The sequence below is a fragment of the Helicoverpa armigera genome, chromosome 3, assembly GCF_030705265.1.
Source record: "Helicoverpa armigera isolate CAAS_96S chromosome 3, ASM3070526v1, whole genome shotgun sequence".
Classification (NCBI taxonomy): domain Eukaryota; kingdom Metazoa; phylum Arthropoda; class Insecta; order Lepidoptera; family Noctuidae; genus Helicoverpa; species Helicoverpa armigera.
In genome coordinates, this window is record NC_087122.1 from 452,929 (window position 1) to 470,863 (window position 17,935).

The 17,935-nt window shown below is 35.7% G+C and overlaps 1 protein-coding gene across 1 annotated transcript; it reads left to right on the forward strand.

The window, feature by feature from the left end:
- The first annotated feature begins 544 nt into the window (after positions 1 to 544).
- Positions 545 to 14,934, forward strand: LOC110381700 (uncharacterized). Its single transcript, XM_049836256.2, has 2 exons — positions 545 to 735; positions 12,898 to 14,934. The coding sequence occupies exons 1-2, from the start codon at positions 688 to 690 to the stop codon at positions 13,423 to 13,425; spliced, it is 576 nt and encodes a 191-aa protein (XP_049692213.1). The 5' UTR covers positions 545 to 687; the 3' UTR covers positions 13,426 to 14,934.
- Positions 14,935 to 17,935: the final 3,001 nt, after the last annotated feature.

Here is a 17,935-nt window from a genome sequence, read left to right on the forward strand (position 1 = left end):
TTAATTTTAGTTCTATTAAATAATTAGGGCTTTATGTAAAGAATACCTTGAAGGCATTTGAGAGACAGGTGAGTTAATAATTAATTGTTTGTTTACAATCAAACAGTTAGATATTCTACAAGTTCTGAGTAACCACAAACTTACAATGAAGATTGACCTCGGATGATCGCAAAATAATGAGTAATTGAGACTTGTCATATTTCCATTTATGTAATGGAATGAGCAATTTCCTTACATTGTTTAGCTGTGTAGTTCTATAGTAAATGAAAAAAAATGTCACCCTTGCAATTTTTAGTAAAACCAAATCAATTAATATTTCGGTGCCACGCTAATTGCATTAAAACAGAGTTCTCAAAACGAACCCCTTTCTGAGTCCATTAAGTTGATTGTATTTTTCTCCCTTTTTAATTTGATTATTAAGCAATCATAACCGCAGCGTCCCTTGGGACCGTAGCCACGAAGGACCATAGTGTGGGATCGGGAAGGACCAGGGTGCAGGGTGGCGAGGTGCGGGGGTGTGCGGGGGAGGGGAGGAGTTCGCGTAGCTCCGTAGCGCGGCCCTCCGACGCGACATTCCCTCAGTGACCGCGCTCATACCCACTCGTCGCTCGCAGCGCTAAGTTCTCTCGCACGCGTGCTATCGTAAATATTACTAAATAAACGTTATCAATCTTATCAGTGTCGAAGATGGTGCTTTCCGATTTCTTGACGGAGACCAGAAGGCGATGGCTTAAGGTGAGCTTTTGTTTTTATTTATAGTTCCAATAGTTTGTGCATTGTTTATAAGTTACACACATGTTATTATTAAATATTCAACTCAAGATAATGCTGCAGTTAATAATTAATATAATCAGCTATGTAATAAATTAGAGAAGTGTCAGTGTGCTACTTGTAAACAATTAAATCGGCAAACTACAGTTTGTTTGATGTTACATATAATTAGCAAATGTGCTTCTTATCAGACAGCTGGAATTTGTGGTAATTTTGTTAAGAGAGAGTTTAAGTACATACGGTATATTTCATAACATGATTGATTAATTATATTTTTTTATGTAAACACAGTTTTTCGTGTCTTTAAACTCTCTGGAAGTGAAACTTAGAAAGCAATAAATAGAGATTAAAAAGTATTTGGATATCCAATATCGACGAGTATTTACATTCATATTTATTAAGGCTGACTTCAGGTGAAAGTTTTGCATATCTAACTAAACGCTACATTTCTAACTATAATCTTATTCTATCTTCGTTCCTCACATAGTGATAGATACTAAAATACTCAAAGATAACAGACTGCCTAAGCATACAGTTTCAAGTATTTTAGTACATAAGACGTTTGCCTTTAACGCTAAATTCTACAAGTACCTAGTAATTTATGTATAATCTTCAAGCCAATGTTTACCAATAGTCCTAGGTTTCTCGTACATCAGTCCACAGATACATCAAAGTGCTAGATTGTCAAGCGTACGCCGAATTTCACATGAGACTAAACACACATTAAATATGGCCGCTCCTATAAGCAAACTGTCAATATTGTGTCAAACAGGGTCGATGGATTCGCACTAACTGTAGAATAGACTACTATTCTTTGCATAATCTAAGCAAACTCGTAAACCGTAAACAGATGAGGTTCTTGACTTTACTACGTATTATGTAAAACTTGATTTACGAAAACATCATCATCAGCCTTTTTATTTTTTATCATGGAGTCTTTCACACAGAGAAGGATTGAGCGTTAATCACCACGCTTGCTCAATGCGGTTTGGTGATTTCAGACATTGTAAGTCCAGGTTTTGTCGAGATGTTTTACTTCACCCTTAATCAGTCAATGGTGTCCAAGACACACTTTGAAAGTACATACAATATAAGAAAAGTTGCAGTACTTGCCTAACCTGGAATCCCACACTCATGCTTGAGAGGTTGGTTCTTTACCCACTCGTCCACCACGACTTCATCCTTCTCATATTAATTCTCTTCTCACACAGAGAAGTAAACGCTCAAAGTTAAAACCACCTTATATTTTATACTTGTTGAATGAGGTTTCACCTACTAAATAAAGAAATGTCAACATTCACCCACTATTGATTTATCGATCCTTACCGGTTGAAAGAAGGACAAATATACTTTGTTACAATAAACATAGTTAGCACTTAATATGAATATAATAGTAGCCAGTAATACATGCTATGGTTACTTAATGGAGCTTGCGAGCTTTCTACATAATTATGCAAGTTATTGATTAAAGTTAATACACGTGTGAAGGTTAAAGAAAGCGTGTGAAAATTACACGTTATTATGTCAAGCTTTGTTATATGCATTTGATCCTTACTTATTATAACATCAGTGCTTTTAGCCATACAGCTATTTATAAAATCAATAGTAAATTCATACATTTGATTAAGTGCCTATCAGTAAAAAGTTTGAACAATGCAATCATGATTATTCATCATGTGTTTATACATCAACCCTTGATCAACCAGATTAAAAATAATACAGTTTTAGATGACCTACCGAATAGCCAATAGTTTATAAAACATTACATGATAATGCAACTTCAACAGGAGTCATAAAAGACATAAATCTAACCACATAAGGCTAGGATCCCATTGTACTACACCATCATTATGTAGTAGGACAAATTAGGCGCCGCACGTACATACACTCGATAATGTATGTAAATAATTAACGTACACTGATAACGACGTGGACGTGCGCATGGGCATAGTGACGGTTTTACTACGGGATTGTTTACTGATGGCTTGGAGTATTCAACCAACGGGAACCGCCATGTCTGTAAGAATAGTGCTCCTCATACTTCGAGCCGTTATGATGGACCCTTCACTGTGCGCGCTGTGAGGCTTTGGAACGCTCTGCCTCACAGTATACGTGAGAGCAAGTCGTTAGATGTCTTCAAGAGACGAACTAAAGAACATTTCCTGTCAACATGACCTTATTTGTATGTATGTATTTATTTATTTATTATATTTTATGTTTTATTTATAGGTATATATTTTATGTTATGTAGTTTCATCTTTGTTTTGTTTAATGTTGTGCACTTTAAATTTTCTCTTCCCTATCGCATCTCTCTATCGCTCTAAGGTTTGCTGTTAGAGAACCCAGTTCTGGGTTAAGCTCGCCTTTGTACATGTCTTCTCTGTGTTGTGTGTGTTTTTTTTATATGTTTTTGTGTACAATAAAGAATAATTAATTAATTAAAGAATAATTAATAGTGGCAATTTACGCGCACGGGAATTGAGGCAACGTAACTTAGAGTGATAGCTAACCAAGGGGTATCGGGTTGGGTTGCCCGGGCAACTGGGTTGAGGAGGTCAGATAGGCAGTCACTTCTTGTAAAGCACTGGTACTCCGCTGAATCCGGTTAGACTGGAAGCCGACCCCAACATGATTAGGAAAAGGCTCGAAGAATGATGAACTAAGAGTGATAGCTGACTCATGCAATGTTGATCGAGCGTGCACTTGACATATATTTTTGACAGAGGAGAAGGCACGTGGCAAGGACGTCTCCAGTTGGCTATGTTATCTAAGACTGACGGTAATGACTTGTGGTGTGTATTAGTTGAGGCAGTCGCTACTGATTTCTTTGTTTTGTAATCTGACATAATATGTATGATAAGGGTAAGAGGGGGAGTTTTTGGGTGGGTTTTATTACCAGGATAAAGTTGTTTATAACATCAACAGCTTTTGTTTTTGAAAGATTTAAGGGTGTAATCTGTATTTTAAACGAACTTACAAGAAAAAATATACCAAATGAAATTTGTAATTTCGTTAATGATTATGATATTTGAGACCCTTAAGCGAAAGTCTAAAAGATCATTAAAGTTCAATATGTATAATTATGTAAAATCCACTTTGATGATGGCATGCTTAAATTAATATTCAGTTCTAAAACTGTTTTAACAAAAACAAGATAAGAGAAGTAATAAACCCTGAGCCTATAATGAATTAAACAGAACATGTTTTAAGATAATAGGAAGGTACTTAGAAAGTTTTATTTCCATTTGTTTATTAACTACTGTTAATTAACGTCTATTAAGATAAAAAATATGAAGTTGTGGGAAAACCAACTTTAATATCACTATCATTTCGTATGATACGAAATTCAACAATGAATGCCGAGAAAAGTAGCAGAAGTCGCTAAAAAGATCACATTTACAATTTCCAAAAATACAAATAGGTATCAGATATTCCGCACTATCGGAACGTAAGTGCTATCCAAACAGCAATATTGAAGCGTAAAACGAAACGCGACGAAACCGCGCGACCTTTGACGGCTCTCATAAAAATAAATCAGTGTGTACAATTCCTTAGCAGTATTTGCTGAATAAACAATCCAAATACTTTGCCAACACTTATCTAAAATCTTGTTCTTTTACCATCAAAACAAATGGACTACGTTGTAATAAGAAGCTTAATTATGTACTCAGAATTTATGAATACAAATTGGAGTGCGAATAATTCTTAATGCGTCGTAACCAACGTTACCACTTTTGGAATACCTTCCGATTAGACATTCATAACTCCTTTCACGAATTTCAAAGGATAATCAAAAGTTATTTCAATAAAACAACCCTCCAACGAATTGAGACAGGCTTGATAACTTTCTCTTCTGCGAATTGGGTACTTATTGGTCATTCCCAGAAAATGAGAGCCCAGCTGTATAAGTGGTCAGGCAGTCTCCTAGTCACTTCTGAGCGCCTGGTACATTCACAGTTCAAAGTTGAGTAGGCAACCTGATTAAATACCAGTTGCAACTATCTGGACGTAATTTATGCTCGCTATCTGTTGCATATAATTAAATATACGAGTTTGCGGTGTTAATGTACTTTACGCAAACAATACTCGTTGATAAATTATTTATTTATTGGAAAGATTTGTTTGTTCCGGCCGCCATTATTGTTATGGGAGTGAAATGTCACGTCCTTATGATAACATGTTTGTTCCTATGATACTGGTAATTAGGCATCTTTAGGATGTTAATGGATTCAGGGAAAAATGTCGCGATAGCTGTGTATAATTATGTCGTTGAAAGAAATATTTCTCGTTCGGCTCATTTGCCCTCTGACCTTAGAAACGTTAAATAAACTTTTTCTTCTGTATTCACGGTGACCTTTTATGGGTTTGACGCAAAACTTTCGACGTGTTTTCCCCCAGAACAACGTTTTTAAGGTTTTAAGAAAATAAACGTATTTCTTGTTTTTTTAAAGATTTCAGACCTGTCACATAAATTGTTTTTCTTAACGATTACAAAAGAGAATAAAAAACAGCGTTGTAATTTCTTAATAACTGGCTCATTACGTTGACAATGATAGTTTTTTATGAATGTTTTCAAGTTCATAACAGGTAAGATGACAGCTTGTTTGTTAACAAGCGGCTGATAAAATCTACAATCTTTAAAGATGTTTATTTATTTAACTAGAATTTTAGCGTAACTTCGACGTACTGTCATATAAAGCCTTGTCAAATAAATTCCTCGTGCGTTTATCAGTATCGTCTTATTTATGTTTTGTAAGAATTCGTTTCTTCGAATAGACTATCCTATCTGTTTTGGTAAACAAAAATTAATTGTAACTGCGGCACGTGTCGCCAATATTATCGAGTATTTCTCACTCAAAGCGTTGAAAGGAGTCGTTTCTAGTATATTTTCCTTCTTAGAAATCGACGGGAAAACAGTCTTTGCTGTTTCATAAAAATAGTATGAACACATGTTATTTAGTATGAATAAGTAATTGTGAACATAGAAGAAAATGGTTTTATCTCGTACAGACTTTATTAGATTCCAAAATAGAAACGCTGAGCAACGTGGATTGAAGGATTCTATAGACAAAAGAATTTTCAAAGTTTGATCGACAGTTCTTTTCTTATTATTATATCCGACATAATAATTTCCGACTTAGCAACAAGTCTCTTTGTACTCAAACAGTAACTGAAAGTTTATTATTTAAAAACAGATCTTACGTTTAGCCCACAAAAATCTTACAACATGAAATACAAGACTAATTTTCTTCCCAAAAAATAACTTGAAAATGATTCGGTAAAATGTAATTAATGAACAATAGAATCGTCAAACAATGAAGTGTTGTAAGTCTTCTTAACTTCGTCCTTCGAGGTACGCCTTTTGATCATGTTGCCACGTGACGATTTCTCCCGTACACTGCAAACTTTTAGTCGGCCGATAGTTTGTTGGGGCTCATAAATCGGTATGAAGAGGAATGATAGCACGCTCATTACAAAAGTCAGGTGTTTCGCCGGTATCAGACCGACTGAAAATATTAATTGGAATCAAAATTTACTAAAAAAAAATTACAACTGTTTTGTCAACTGTCGGCTGATTTATTGTAGCTTGGTTTGCAGTGTGCAGGTACTATTAATTGGGAACCTCCATTCTGACTAAACAAACATGTTCTAGTAAACTAACTACGTCAGGTATTTACTATTTAGTAATAATGAGAACCACATTTCCTCATTGGTGGGTAAGGAAAATTGGTCAATGGGTATCGGGGCAATCCGCTATAACTTTGTGACGTAAATGATAAGGATATGTGATTAGTAGAAATACATGTTATTCGGCTACGGTACAAATAACAGATATAGACACGTAAAAATATCGGAGGTGACGAAAATTGCGTGGGAGTAGCGTTTAATTCATGATATTTTTGGATCGTAAGTACTTAGAAAGGAAAACAAGACGACACCGTGGCGTGTTTTATTTAAACGGTTGATTGATCTAGAGGAAATAACTTCGCAGAATTTCACCAATAATATAATTTATAAGATTCTTCCGTTGTAAAGATAAATTTCTTTAATCACGAAAATTCGCCATGAAGAACGAAAATTTCATTGTCCACATTAAAATCCAAAAAAAAAAATTTGGCCGTAAAGTTCCCTAAAAATAAATAAAACTCTAAAACAAATTTCAGCCTCATATACATCAGTATGCCAAATAACTGTAGCGCACTTCGCCGCGCGTCGGACAGGTGCGCGGGCGCACGCCCCCTCGTTCCCACGCGTCGACACACGTGGTCACACATGGGAGTACTCGTATTGTGTTTAGTGCTGTTATTCGTGTTAATAATAGGGACTTGACTTTATTTACCCTTGCTAATTTTGAATTTTTGGGGAGGTTTTATTAATTTGTTTTTTTGAGTGATTAGTTGTAGTAGATTTGTTTGAGTGATTGTAGTAGATTTGTTTAAATTTTGGAATCAGGCGTTACTTTGCGAAAACCCATGACATTCTTTTCGAATTTTTGGTAAGTTGTGTAAGTTGCTGATGGCAATATTCATGTTATTAAGCAATGTGAAATTATTATAAAAGAAATAGTCTAAACAACAATGCTTTAAAAGACAGTTTCTAAATGTAACACTTAATATTATTTGCATATTTATGTTTTCGAGTAGATTGTTAAATTAATATGTAAATATTAAGACCCACAGCTTAGCGTACTCAGAATAAATTCAATCAGACTAGGTAGTATTTAAGCTTTTCATTTCTATTTATAGAAGACTTCCAGTAAAGTAAAAGCCGATATGCAAATAACTGTTATAGTGGGCAGGTGCGCCAGCGCAGTGAACGTTCCCACGCGGTGCAGTAAGCGTGCAGCGAGCAGTTACTGCACATGTGCAGTTTATTGCATTACTTGACTTATTGAATTTATTACTCTTTACTTTCACTTGCCTTTTACGTTGTTTTTTTTTTTAGGTTTTGACGTCAAAGACTTTCGCCAAACGGCTTTCTAGATTCAATTATTCTGTTATTTATAACGGTTTTTTTAGATTTCGAATCGTAAATATTAGCTGTTTTTTGACATTTGACTTGTATCATAAAGTTTAGTGGATTTCAAAATCTTGACGCATTAAAAAAAACTTGATATGTAAATAGAGCCGGAATGACGTTTCGTTCGACACGGGACCTATGTACCTATAAGTATAACAGTGCAAAAAAGGGTAGGTATACAAGGCATGTTTTGATGCAGTAGGTACATAAATCTTGTTTATTATAGTCTGTAGGTAGATACCACGCGCTATATAATGCACCCTTTACCTTTAAATAGCCCGGCGCATAGGTCGCTCAACTTGCAAGTGCACTCTAGTCTGTAGGCGGCCACTTATGTTGGCAATCACGTGCGAAATCCCATTAATACTAAAATATACATATAATAAAGAGGAAACATTTTTATTTGTTTGTGCCCTGGTGCCTCCAAAACTACTGAACCGATTTGAAAGATCCTTTCATTGTTGGAAAGCTACACTCTTTCTTCAAATATTTTTTATACTCTCTAAAGGCTTCAAAACTACTGAACTGATGTAAAAAATTCTGTCACTGTTAGAGGGCTACACTTTTCCCGAGTAACATAGGCTATATTTTATGCAGTTAGCTCCAACGGGACACGGGTGAAACCGCATGAAAACGGCTAGTTAATAATAAACAGGTATTGCCTCAGCTCGCTTTATATTATCAATGGGATATTTCACCATCACGCGAGTTGATTCACGAGTAAAGTGCTTCAATTGAACTTGTATCTTATCTGCATTGATAGTAGGTACTTGTTTCAAGTTGTGATTGCTGTGCGGTCATTATTCGTTTGTTTTATCCCTTATTTCATCATTGGCTTATCAAAATAGGACGTGACGGATCAAGTTGAAAACCTGTGAATAATTGCAGAATATCTATGTCATCATTACTATCAAAGTTATATAAGTAAAAAAAAACTACAAGCGTGGTGATTAACGCTCAATCCTTCTCCGTGTGAGAGGAGGCCACAGCCCGGCAGTGGGACGATAAAAAGGCTGATGATGATGAACTTATGTAAAAAGTATGGCAAGCAAGAATTGGTCCTTCGATACATTTGCTTGTTTTAACAGATTGCGGTAACTGATGGCTAGATACTAATTAGGGCCAAGGTAACTCGCTGTCATAAAATATGTCTTTTTCGCGGAATGATGCTGTGTTTTGAGGTCTTGACCTCCAAAATATTTTTGTGTGATCTTCTTGTGATTAATTAGATTGAGATGTATAGGTAGGATAGATTAGGATATAGGTAAGATACTTTTACCTAAGTAATGAATGTATTAATTTCATGTAGGTAGTATTCCATTACGCCCACAAAAGTTCCATTAAGTATTAGGAACATGGCAATAGCTTTTATACAACTATCGATAACTCATAATATCGGTAACAATCGTACCATTAGTTGATATAATGGGTATGTAAATTCAAAGGACAGATCTATTAATTTATTCATAAAGACATATTGATGACGAATATATTGTCCGTACTAAGTATAGGATCGAATTAAAATAATATTTGAACGGAACTTTGAATTCTCAATGGCTTCTTTATTGATAGTCTTATAAATAAAGTATGCCCTTTTTTCAGCAATATTTGACCACTATACTCCTTCAATTGATTGTTGCTTCAGGTCATGTCATGTTTGTCATAATTCAGCCTAGTATTTTACAATAAAATTATACCTCAAAACAAACAAACAATGAGTAACATACTCGTATCTTTAAATTTCGTGGTTAAAACTACCTGTAACCGCATAACTCATACTCGAGGAAAAAAAGAGTAAAACCACAGTAAAACTAACAAATTGTCTAACCTAGGAATAGTTATCGCAAAACCAGTATGAACTAGTTATCATGCTTATTCAATTTAATTTGGCATATTTGCTACTTCTTTTACAATCTAGATAAGGATATCAACTTAAGTGTCATAATCCTAAATAGCATACTTTATGATGTTGTTTTTATCATTGCCAAGTGCTCACCTTAATTTCTCGAACCCTGAAAATAATTTCCACAGCTCTTTTGAAATGCCTTCCTTATCACAGTTCTCGTTATCACAAACAAATATTAGAGCAGCCATCTCCCTCTGTGATGGCCGATTGCCCTAATTTGTGTATCTGTAGCATTAAATTATTTATTAATGATCGCTCTACTTTCCAGGCTATCTTACGATTAGTTATTCCTGACCTGGACTACAAATAGAAAGACCTGAATTATGTAACATGTATCGGATTTTAGGTATATCGATAATTTTTGTAAAATAATCTCTCGATCAAAAGCCCCTTATTATTTTTGATATTAGATAGGGATAAGGCTTGTCTGAAAATATCGCGCCCCAAAAAAGATCAAAGGACCAATTTTATTACGAATTTGGGTCCTTAGCGACAGGTCATATTGAAGCTTTCGGTGACCAATTTATGGATGAGTTACAAGAAACACGTGTTTGGTCACCATTGTTCTAACTCATGAAAGCGGATAACCCACACTTGTGTGCGTAATTGTGGATGTACATTGTCTCTGTATGCGTAAGCTCAGGAGTGGTCAGTATTGGTCGAGGCATCGAGTCTTACAAAGACAATGTGCATGTACATTCACACACACTTTCGTGGCTCACCCGCTTTCGTGTGATAAAACATGTATAATACAATAATGTGGCACCCTGCGGTCATACGTAATTCAGCTATTAACTGACATAGTCTGTATTATCGAAGTGTTATCAGGCGTGCCCAAAGCTGCCCAATTATTTGAGACATTATATATATTGGGTATAAGAAGGGGTCGATGTGTGTGTGGCATTGGAAATTAATTTGGCTGAACATTATCTTGCCCTTGACTGATGGATTCGGGGAATCTAGACACACGGCAGTGTGTCCGCCAAGTTCGAGCAAAAAAAGCGACACACCGGCCGTGGGTTATATTACACGAACCATTTCGGGCCAAATTCGACCCCCCTGTAACTCAAAATCTATTTTATTCACGCATATCAAATTTCTAGTATCTGTTGAGTCTCCCTCACTTATCTAAAATACAAAATTTCACTAATATACCTATTGTAGGTCTTGAGATATTGACGTTAGAAAATCGCTATTTTTACTATACACTCACTGATTGACTGACTGACTGACTGACTCACTCATCAAAAACCTAGACCACTTCCAATGGTCGTATTGACTTGAAATTTGGCATGGAGGTAGGTCTTTATGTCAAGGTAAAGGGAAAAATCTGAAAATGGCCAAGTGTGAGTCGGTTTCAAAATAATGAAGGTGTTTTATACCCGGTGTAAATTTATACCACTAAGGAACTAAAACGAACTAAATTTATCTATATTTATATAATATATCTTCGAATGGTACAAAGGTTTGTATTTAGTCAAAGTAAAGTAAAAATCTGAAAACGGCCAAGTGTGAATCTCTTTCGAAAATAACGAATGTGTAACTTTGATCCACGAACATAATATGTGATAACATGTCATGTCAGTCAGTTGGTAAATCTAGTCCATTTAGTTAATCTACTTCATTTCTTTGTAAGAAACATAGTGCATATTAAAAAATCTAAAAGATAGTATAAATGAGACATTTCTTTAACTAACTTCATCATAAGAAAAAAATAAACAACCTTACAAAATAAATGAAATCCCACCCAAAACAAAATGTGAAAGACTGCCAAGTTCGATAATATGGGAATGCTTCGCCTATAAAGAAGTGAGATCTGAATAAGTACCAAGTTCCATACACATACCTCAGTTAAAAATAGTTACTTTTTAATGATGTTACTTGGCAAGTTTTAATAGAAAATTAAATACTTGATTCATTGCGTTTAGTAGGTTTATAACAAGATGTATGAAAACTTGCCATGTAAAATCATTAAAAAGTAACTATTTTTAACTGAGGTATGTGTATGGAACATGGTACTTATTCAGATCTCACTTCTTTTATAGGCGAAGCATTCCCATATTATCGAACTTGGCAGTCTTTCACATTTTTGTTTTGGGTGGGATTAATTTAATAGTATGAACCTGAATATTAATAATAATGTGCTTGGTTGAGCTTTGAGCTAGTTTCTGAGTCTGTTTACATGTCGATAATGAGAAATATATTCTTAGAATATTTTTAATAGTATGTTTTTATCCGATAAAATAAAGTCTGGTAGAAAATAATGAAAACTCTTAAAAATATCCAAAGAATAATTTCAAATAAACCAAATGAACTTTTAGGGCATGTGGGGTGGAATATGAAGGTCGTGTGATGTCGATAGCACTTGTTACTGACCTGACATGTTATGCATAGTTCAAAAAATTTATGTCTGTGTATAGAAAATGTATAACTTGCCTTTGAAATTAAACTGAAGTTACGAGTTCCGTAGCAATGAAAATAAAATCAGACAGTAAAGATTCAATTTTTGATCGAATAAATAATCAAACAGTAACCTGCTTTTACAACAATCATCAATTTTTGGATATACCATGTATTATTTGAAATTTAAATAAATTCTTTGATTTACCTTTATGACATTAATTGCCTATTAGAAAGCTTAATTACCGTTCTATGAACCTACCCCTGTTAGAAACCAAACCCGCCACGCTAATGAGTCTCAGACCACTCACTCCCACTATCTCTAGCTAATACCCCATAATCACCACTTAATTAATACTCCTCGAACAACGACAGAATTAAGACGGATTTACGACCAACGCAAGTATAATAAAGACTAGAATTTGAATAAATTTGCAGTACATGCTGGTATATTTGGTCACAAGGACGATGGTTGTGTAGTGGATGTTAATACGTGATAAGTTTGCTTCGATAAGTCGATAATAATATAATGCTAGCGTTGTGTGTCATGTCAACGCTTTTGATGTTCTACTTTAATTGTGCGGTTGACTTGTAAGTGTAGCGTTTTAGGATACAAACACCTGGCCTTACTAACCTCGTTCCATAGATAAATTGAGGTTATCATAACTAAAGTCTGTTTTTCTTATTTACACGTGTAGCTTAAGTAGGCAACATTTACATAGAAAATTAATTATATTCTAATTAATCTCCTTGCTTATCTGTTAGCGTGTATAAAATTAACTGTATTTTCTTGGTTGCAGGCCTTCAAACTGTTCAAGAGGAATAAGAGCCGTAAGAACACGCGCAACCGAATATCCCCCGAGCTGTCGCGGTCGCCGTCCTACAGCGGCACGGTGGACGCGCGCTCCGACATCGACATCCAGCGCTTCTGTGCCTGCCGGGCCTCCATGCCGCCCCTGCACATCTCCAGCAACGAGTCCTACGAGAACAACTCCTACTACAGCAGCTACAACAGCTACAACAGCTCCAGGATCGACAGCCTTGAGAGCTATGGCACTAATGAATCCAACAGCGGCAGTGCTCGCTCAGACTCCGCCTATGATTCCGCCCGCTCCAGCCCCGAACACGCCAGGGTCTGCTACGCCACCGTCACGTACTTCAATGTGAACGACAGTGAGGACAGCAGCAGCATCAGGACGGAGTACACCCTCCTCGATGACGCAGAGGCTGACCGAATGAATGACCTGGACGAGATGGAGCACGTCGACGAAGACGAGCGGACGCAGAACATGATCAACGAGAGCATTGAGCTGGTGAGCACGTTATGAGCTGACTGCCTCGGACTGTACTACTGCTCGTAAGCTTGTTTTAGTTAGGATAGTGATGCAAGTTATTCCGAATTTGGAATCGTGTGTGATATTCGGTGCGTGATCGATAACATGTGATGAAATTATGCAGTTTTGATGGACATGTGCGAGTAATTAATATTGTCGTTAATGAACTCTTCTTCCACAAGTGTAGTGTATATTTATACTCTAATTTTACTTTGCAAAGTAAGTTAATTGAATACACTTTTGTTTTTATAGAGTCACAAAAATCTGATAAGCTCATCGCATTCTGGTAAATGGTAATTCTCCGCTTGAAAGAAAATCTCTTCTGCTTCGTATCATTTCAAATGTTGAACAGATTATCGTAATTGACCAATCAGCTTTTACTTAAAGCTCTATTATTGACCAATCAGAGGGACGCTTCAGCGAATTTGGTCCGCGACGATTTTATTGAAACATTTTCTCCGGACGATATTGCTCAAGCGCTTCAGCGCTTACAGCGTTTCATATTGGAAAACGGAATTGACATCTTTATGTAATTTTATACCTATTTTTATGTACGCTTTCTGAAATATGATTTTATTTGTAACAGCGACATGTGTTAGCTTTATTTAGTTAAAGAGATTCTTTGAAGTAGGAAGAAAACAATTTAGTTTATGTTTACTTTCTACATTATGTTTTGCATTTAAGTATGGCTTAAGTATCTTCGCTGTACAATTTATTATAAAGTTAGTTAATACCTAGCTTATGATCCAGACTTGATGTCGTTTGTCCTCGAATTAACTCAAACAAGACATGAGAAAACTTTAGATTGAAGTGGCTGAAGTTTAAGCTAGTTACAAACTGAGATTTAGTCTTGTCTTAATTTCAATTAATATTCGGAGTTTTGCGATGGATACAGAGAACGAAATAATTAATAAGTTTTGAACGTGGTCAGGAGAAACCACGTGTTCTTACTTCTAAAGCAGTTTAAACAGTTTTGGAATAGTTCTATTCTATATTAATTTAGCTTTTGTTTATGTATTGAACAATGATGAAATACTCACTTTATCTAACCATTCTAATCTAGCATATGTATATTCATCATTAAAGAAGAAAGTGATTTCTTTGACAATATGGCACTTTATTCAACATTGTATTGCCTTTTTATTTAAATTTAAATGCTTTATTTATCGGAACATGTCAGTCATATTTTTTGCCAAAGTTTTTTGAAATTCATAATACAAGTGTTTATCTATCGCTCACGATTTGTCTCCAAAGTGTTTACCAAAGTTAATGTGATACTATAAGATTATAATATACGTTAAGACATTAAAATTATTTAGTTAATTATGTCTGTTGATCTCAATGGTGTAAATTATAATTAAGACGCGTCACTTGGCTATGCAGAATATCTACATGTATGACGTCAGAGGCAACTATTTTTTGCTAATCTTGTGACGCAAATAACGTATGTACCAGAAACATTTTCATAAATTAGAATAAATAAAATTTAAAGTTTTTAATTAATTATGGCATTTTTCTTTTATTTTTGACCTTTTAATTGACATTTTGGTGTTTATTGCCGTTTTAATGAGTGTTTGCGTGCGAATTATAAATTTATTAAGATAAGGAGGTATCGCTCGGGTTTTGTTGACGTCAGGTATACTAGAAAAGGTATTTTTTAGCATATCAAATTGTTACCTATTAGTGAGAGAAAAGGTGTAAACAAAACAATAAAATTCTAACTATGCGAGATACCCACAATGATTGAATTCGCAATTGAAACATCGGAATGTCAATGACCTGCAAGCCTGACCTGCCCCAAATGCTGGAAGCACCAACTATCCTGGAATGCCCCACATTTGAGCAGCTAGCCCGCTAACCCAATTGTAATGGAGCTTCTAGGTCGTAGTTAATTCGTGTGTCAATACTTCAGATAACTTAGGATCATTAAACAATGGAGGAAAGTAAATGCTTTCTCCTTATCTTCCGAGGATTAGGGGCCAAATTGAGTGGCCTATTGTTTGGTTAGGAAGCTAGTTAAATAAATGAATAGGTTAGTTAGCCATTAGTTACTGAGCACATGCTATGTGCGAGAATGTTGTGGGTTCGATTCCCAGGTCAAGTAACGAGATGTATCAATCAAGTATTCTTAATATATGATAATGGCGATACAATTAGGTTTCACCTTTTTCACCAAAGTAGTTGAAAAGTTTGTTTTGGTACTCGGGCAACTGTTTAAAATATGAGTGCGTTATCAGTTCCCCTTTACTTAGGCCAGTGCAAAACCAGCATGGTGTTATTTCCCGAAGCTCTTTATTATTTAAATATTTAGAAAACAACATCGCAAATCCATTCACAATTCTAGCTAAATTAATGCAAAGAATCCAGTTGAGCAACTCAACACGAATTTGTAAGTTGTTTATGGCAACACAATGGCACGGTTGGCAGGGGTGCTGCGGGACACAATAGGCCTAGTGAGACGATAGGTAATAAGCTGTTCAAACAGGTCTTGAATTACTAAATGTTGGGAAATGCTCAGAGGTTTGTATCATCAAAATATATTTAAACTGTGTTTGTAGGTTTAAATAAAACTAGTTTTACGGATTTTATCGCCTTTTTATATTCTGAAACCATGGATTTTATAGTCTGAAACCAGTCTAACCAAGGGGTATTGGGTTGCCCGGGTAACTGGGTTGAGGGGGTCAGATAGGGCAGTTGCTCCTTTAAAGCACTGGTATTCAGCTACATCCGGTTAGACTGGAAGCCGACCCCGACATAGTTTGGGAAAAAGGCTCGGAGGAGGGATAACCGCGATTAATGCCTGTAGCACACCTCCGCTGCGAAACCCAAAGGGCGAAACCGCCATAGTTAGCCCTGGCGGACAACTGGCGAACAACGGGCGGAGATGTAGACGGCGCCTAAGCAAATGAGCGAAATCATGTTAGAAAGAGATAACGTCATAGTCAGTTTTGTACGTTAGAGCAGGGAATTTCGCTATTGTTTCGCCGCCCAACAACTCACAACTCACAGCGAAACTATGGCGGTTTCGCCCTTTGGGTTTCGCAGCGGAGGTGTGCTACAGGCATAAATCCGTAGTAGTTTTATTTAGTGTCTAATATTCGTGTAAGTGTCGGAAATGTGTTTGTGTGTTTGGCAATTTTAACAACTTTCCTATCCAGTGAGTTATATGTGATACACAGAGTTAGTTGAACTATTGTGTGTAGATACAATCACTGTCCACGATCTACATCGTGGACAGTGAAGAAGCTAAGTTAGGTAAGTAAACAGTTTTTAATTAAGTAGACATAGGTTAATGTCTTGTTATGTTGATTACAGAATTATTTACGACGCAATACAATGTTTGTCTGCTATTATAGTCTAGATTTGAGTCTTCGTTATTTCTGTGCTAGTACTAGTATATGGATAAAAATAACGAAAACTTATAAAAGTCAAAATGGGGAAACCTTCCTTTAAACCTTAGTTACCTACTATTTAGAGTTTTCACAAACTTTCAATGAAAACAGATGTAATCAAAACTACATGTTGACTGCAAATATTGGTTTTCAGTTTCAATCAAAAACTTCTTTGAAGCTGACTCAATACCATTTTCTTTTATTTCTTAATACTTCTACCATGGCAAAGGTGTTCAAATATAACTAACTACGTAGAAACGCGAAGTTTGTCAGTTTCCCGCCCACACTTGAAAAGAGCAGCTTTTATTTTCAGTAAAAGTTGAGTTTTCCGCAAGATTTAATTACAAATTAATGTGAAAGTTTTGAGGTTTACAGCTAAACTGTACGTAAAGCGAAGTTAAGCTCACGACAGATTTAGATCCGGCCACATGAGGTCTTTTAATTAATTTATGTAGGTACTGAATACCTATATAAGTGTATGGGACATGGGTATTAGAAAGGGGCTTAAGGTGCTTCCTATTTTTCGGTTATTTCTTTCCATAAAGAGTAGCTAATATTTAATAAAATTAATGGTGATTGTCTGCATTATTTTAGGGAATCTAAACTAGGTTCATCATTGTCTAACATCTAGATCGTAATCAAGGTACATTAAACTCCAAAGGTCTTTGTTTTTAATAGGCAAAAATGTTATTGTTAAATACACAGGAGGCTTACCAATCCTGCAATTATAGTCACTTTTTACGCATCACTAAACAAATTCGCACAAATAATATTAAACCAGTTTGCAGCTTAGCACAAACTGGAAATAGCACTAATTTGTATTTTAACAATCACTGAACTTCACTAAGCCGTTTTGTTCCTAACACCTAAAGCTTTTTACACAAAAACCATTCATTTTTTAACCGACTTCCCAAAAAGGAGGAGGTTATCAATTCGGCCGGTATGTTTTTTTTTTTTTCTATGTATGTACATCGATTACTCCGAGGTTTATGGACCGATTTACGTGATTCTTTTTTTGTTCGACTCGGAATAGCTGCCAGATGGTCCCATAGTCATCAGGTCAGGATCTGATGATGGAAACCCTGAGAAATCGAGTTCAACCTTCGAAAGTT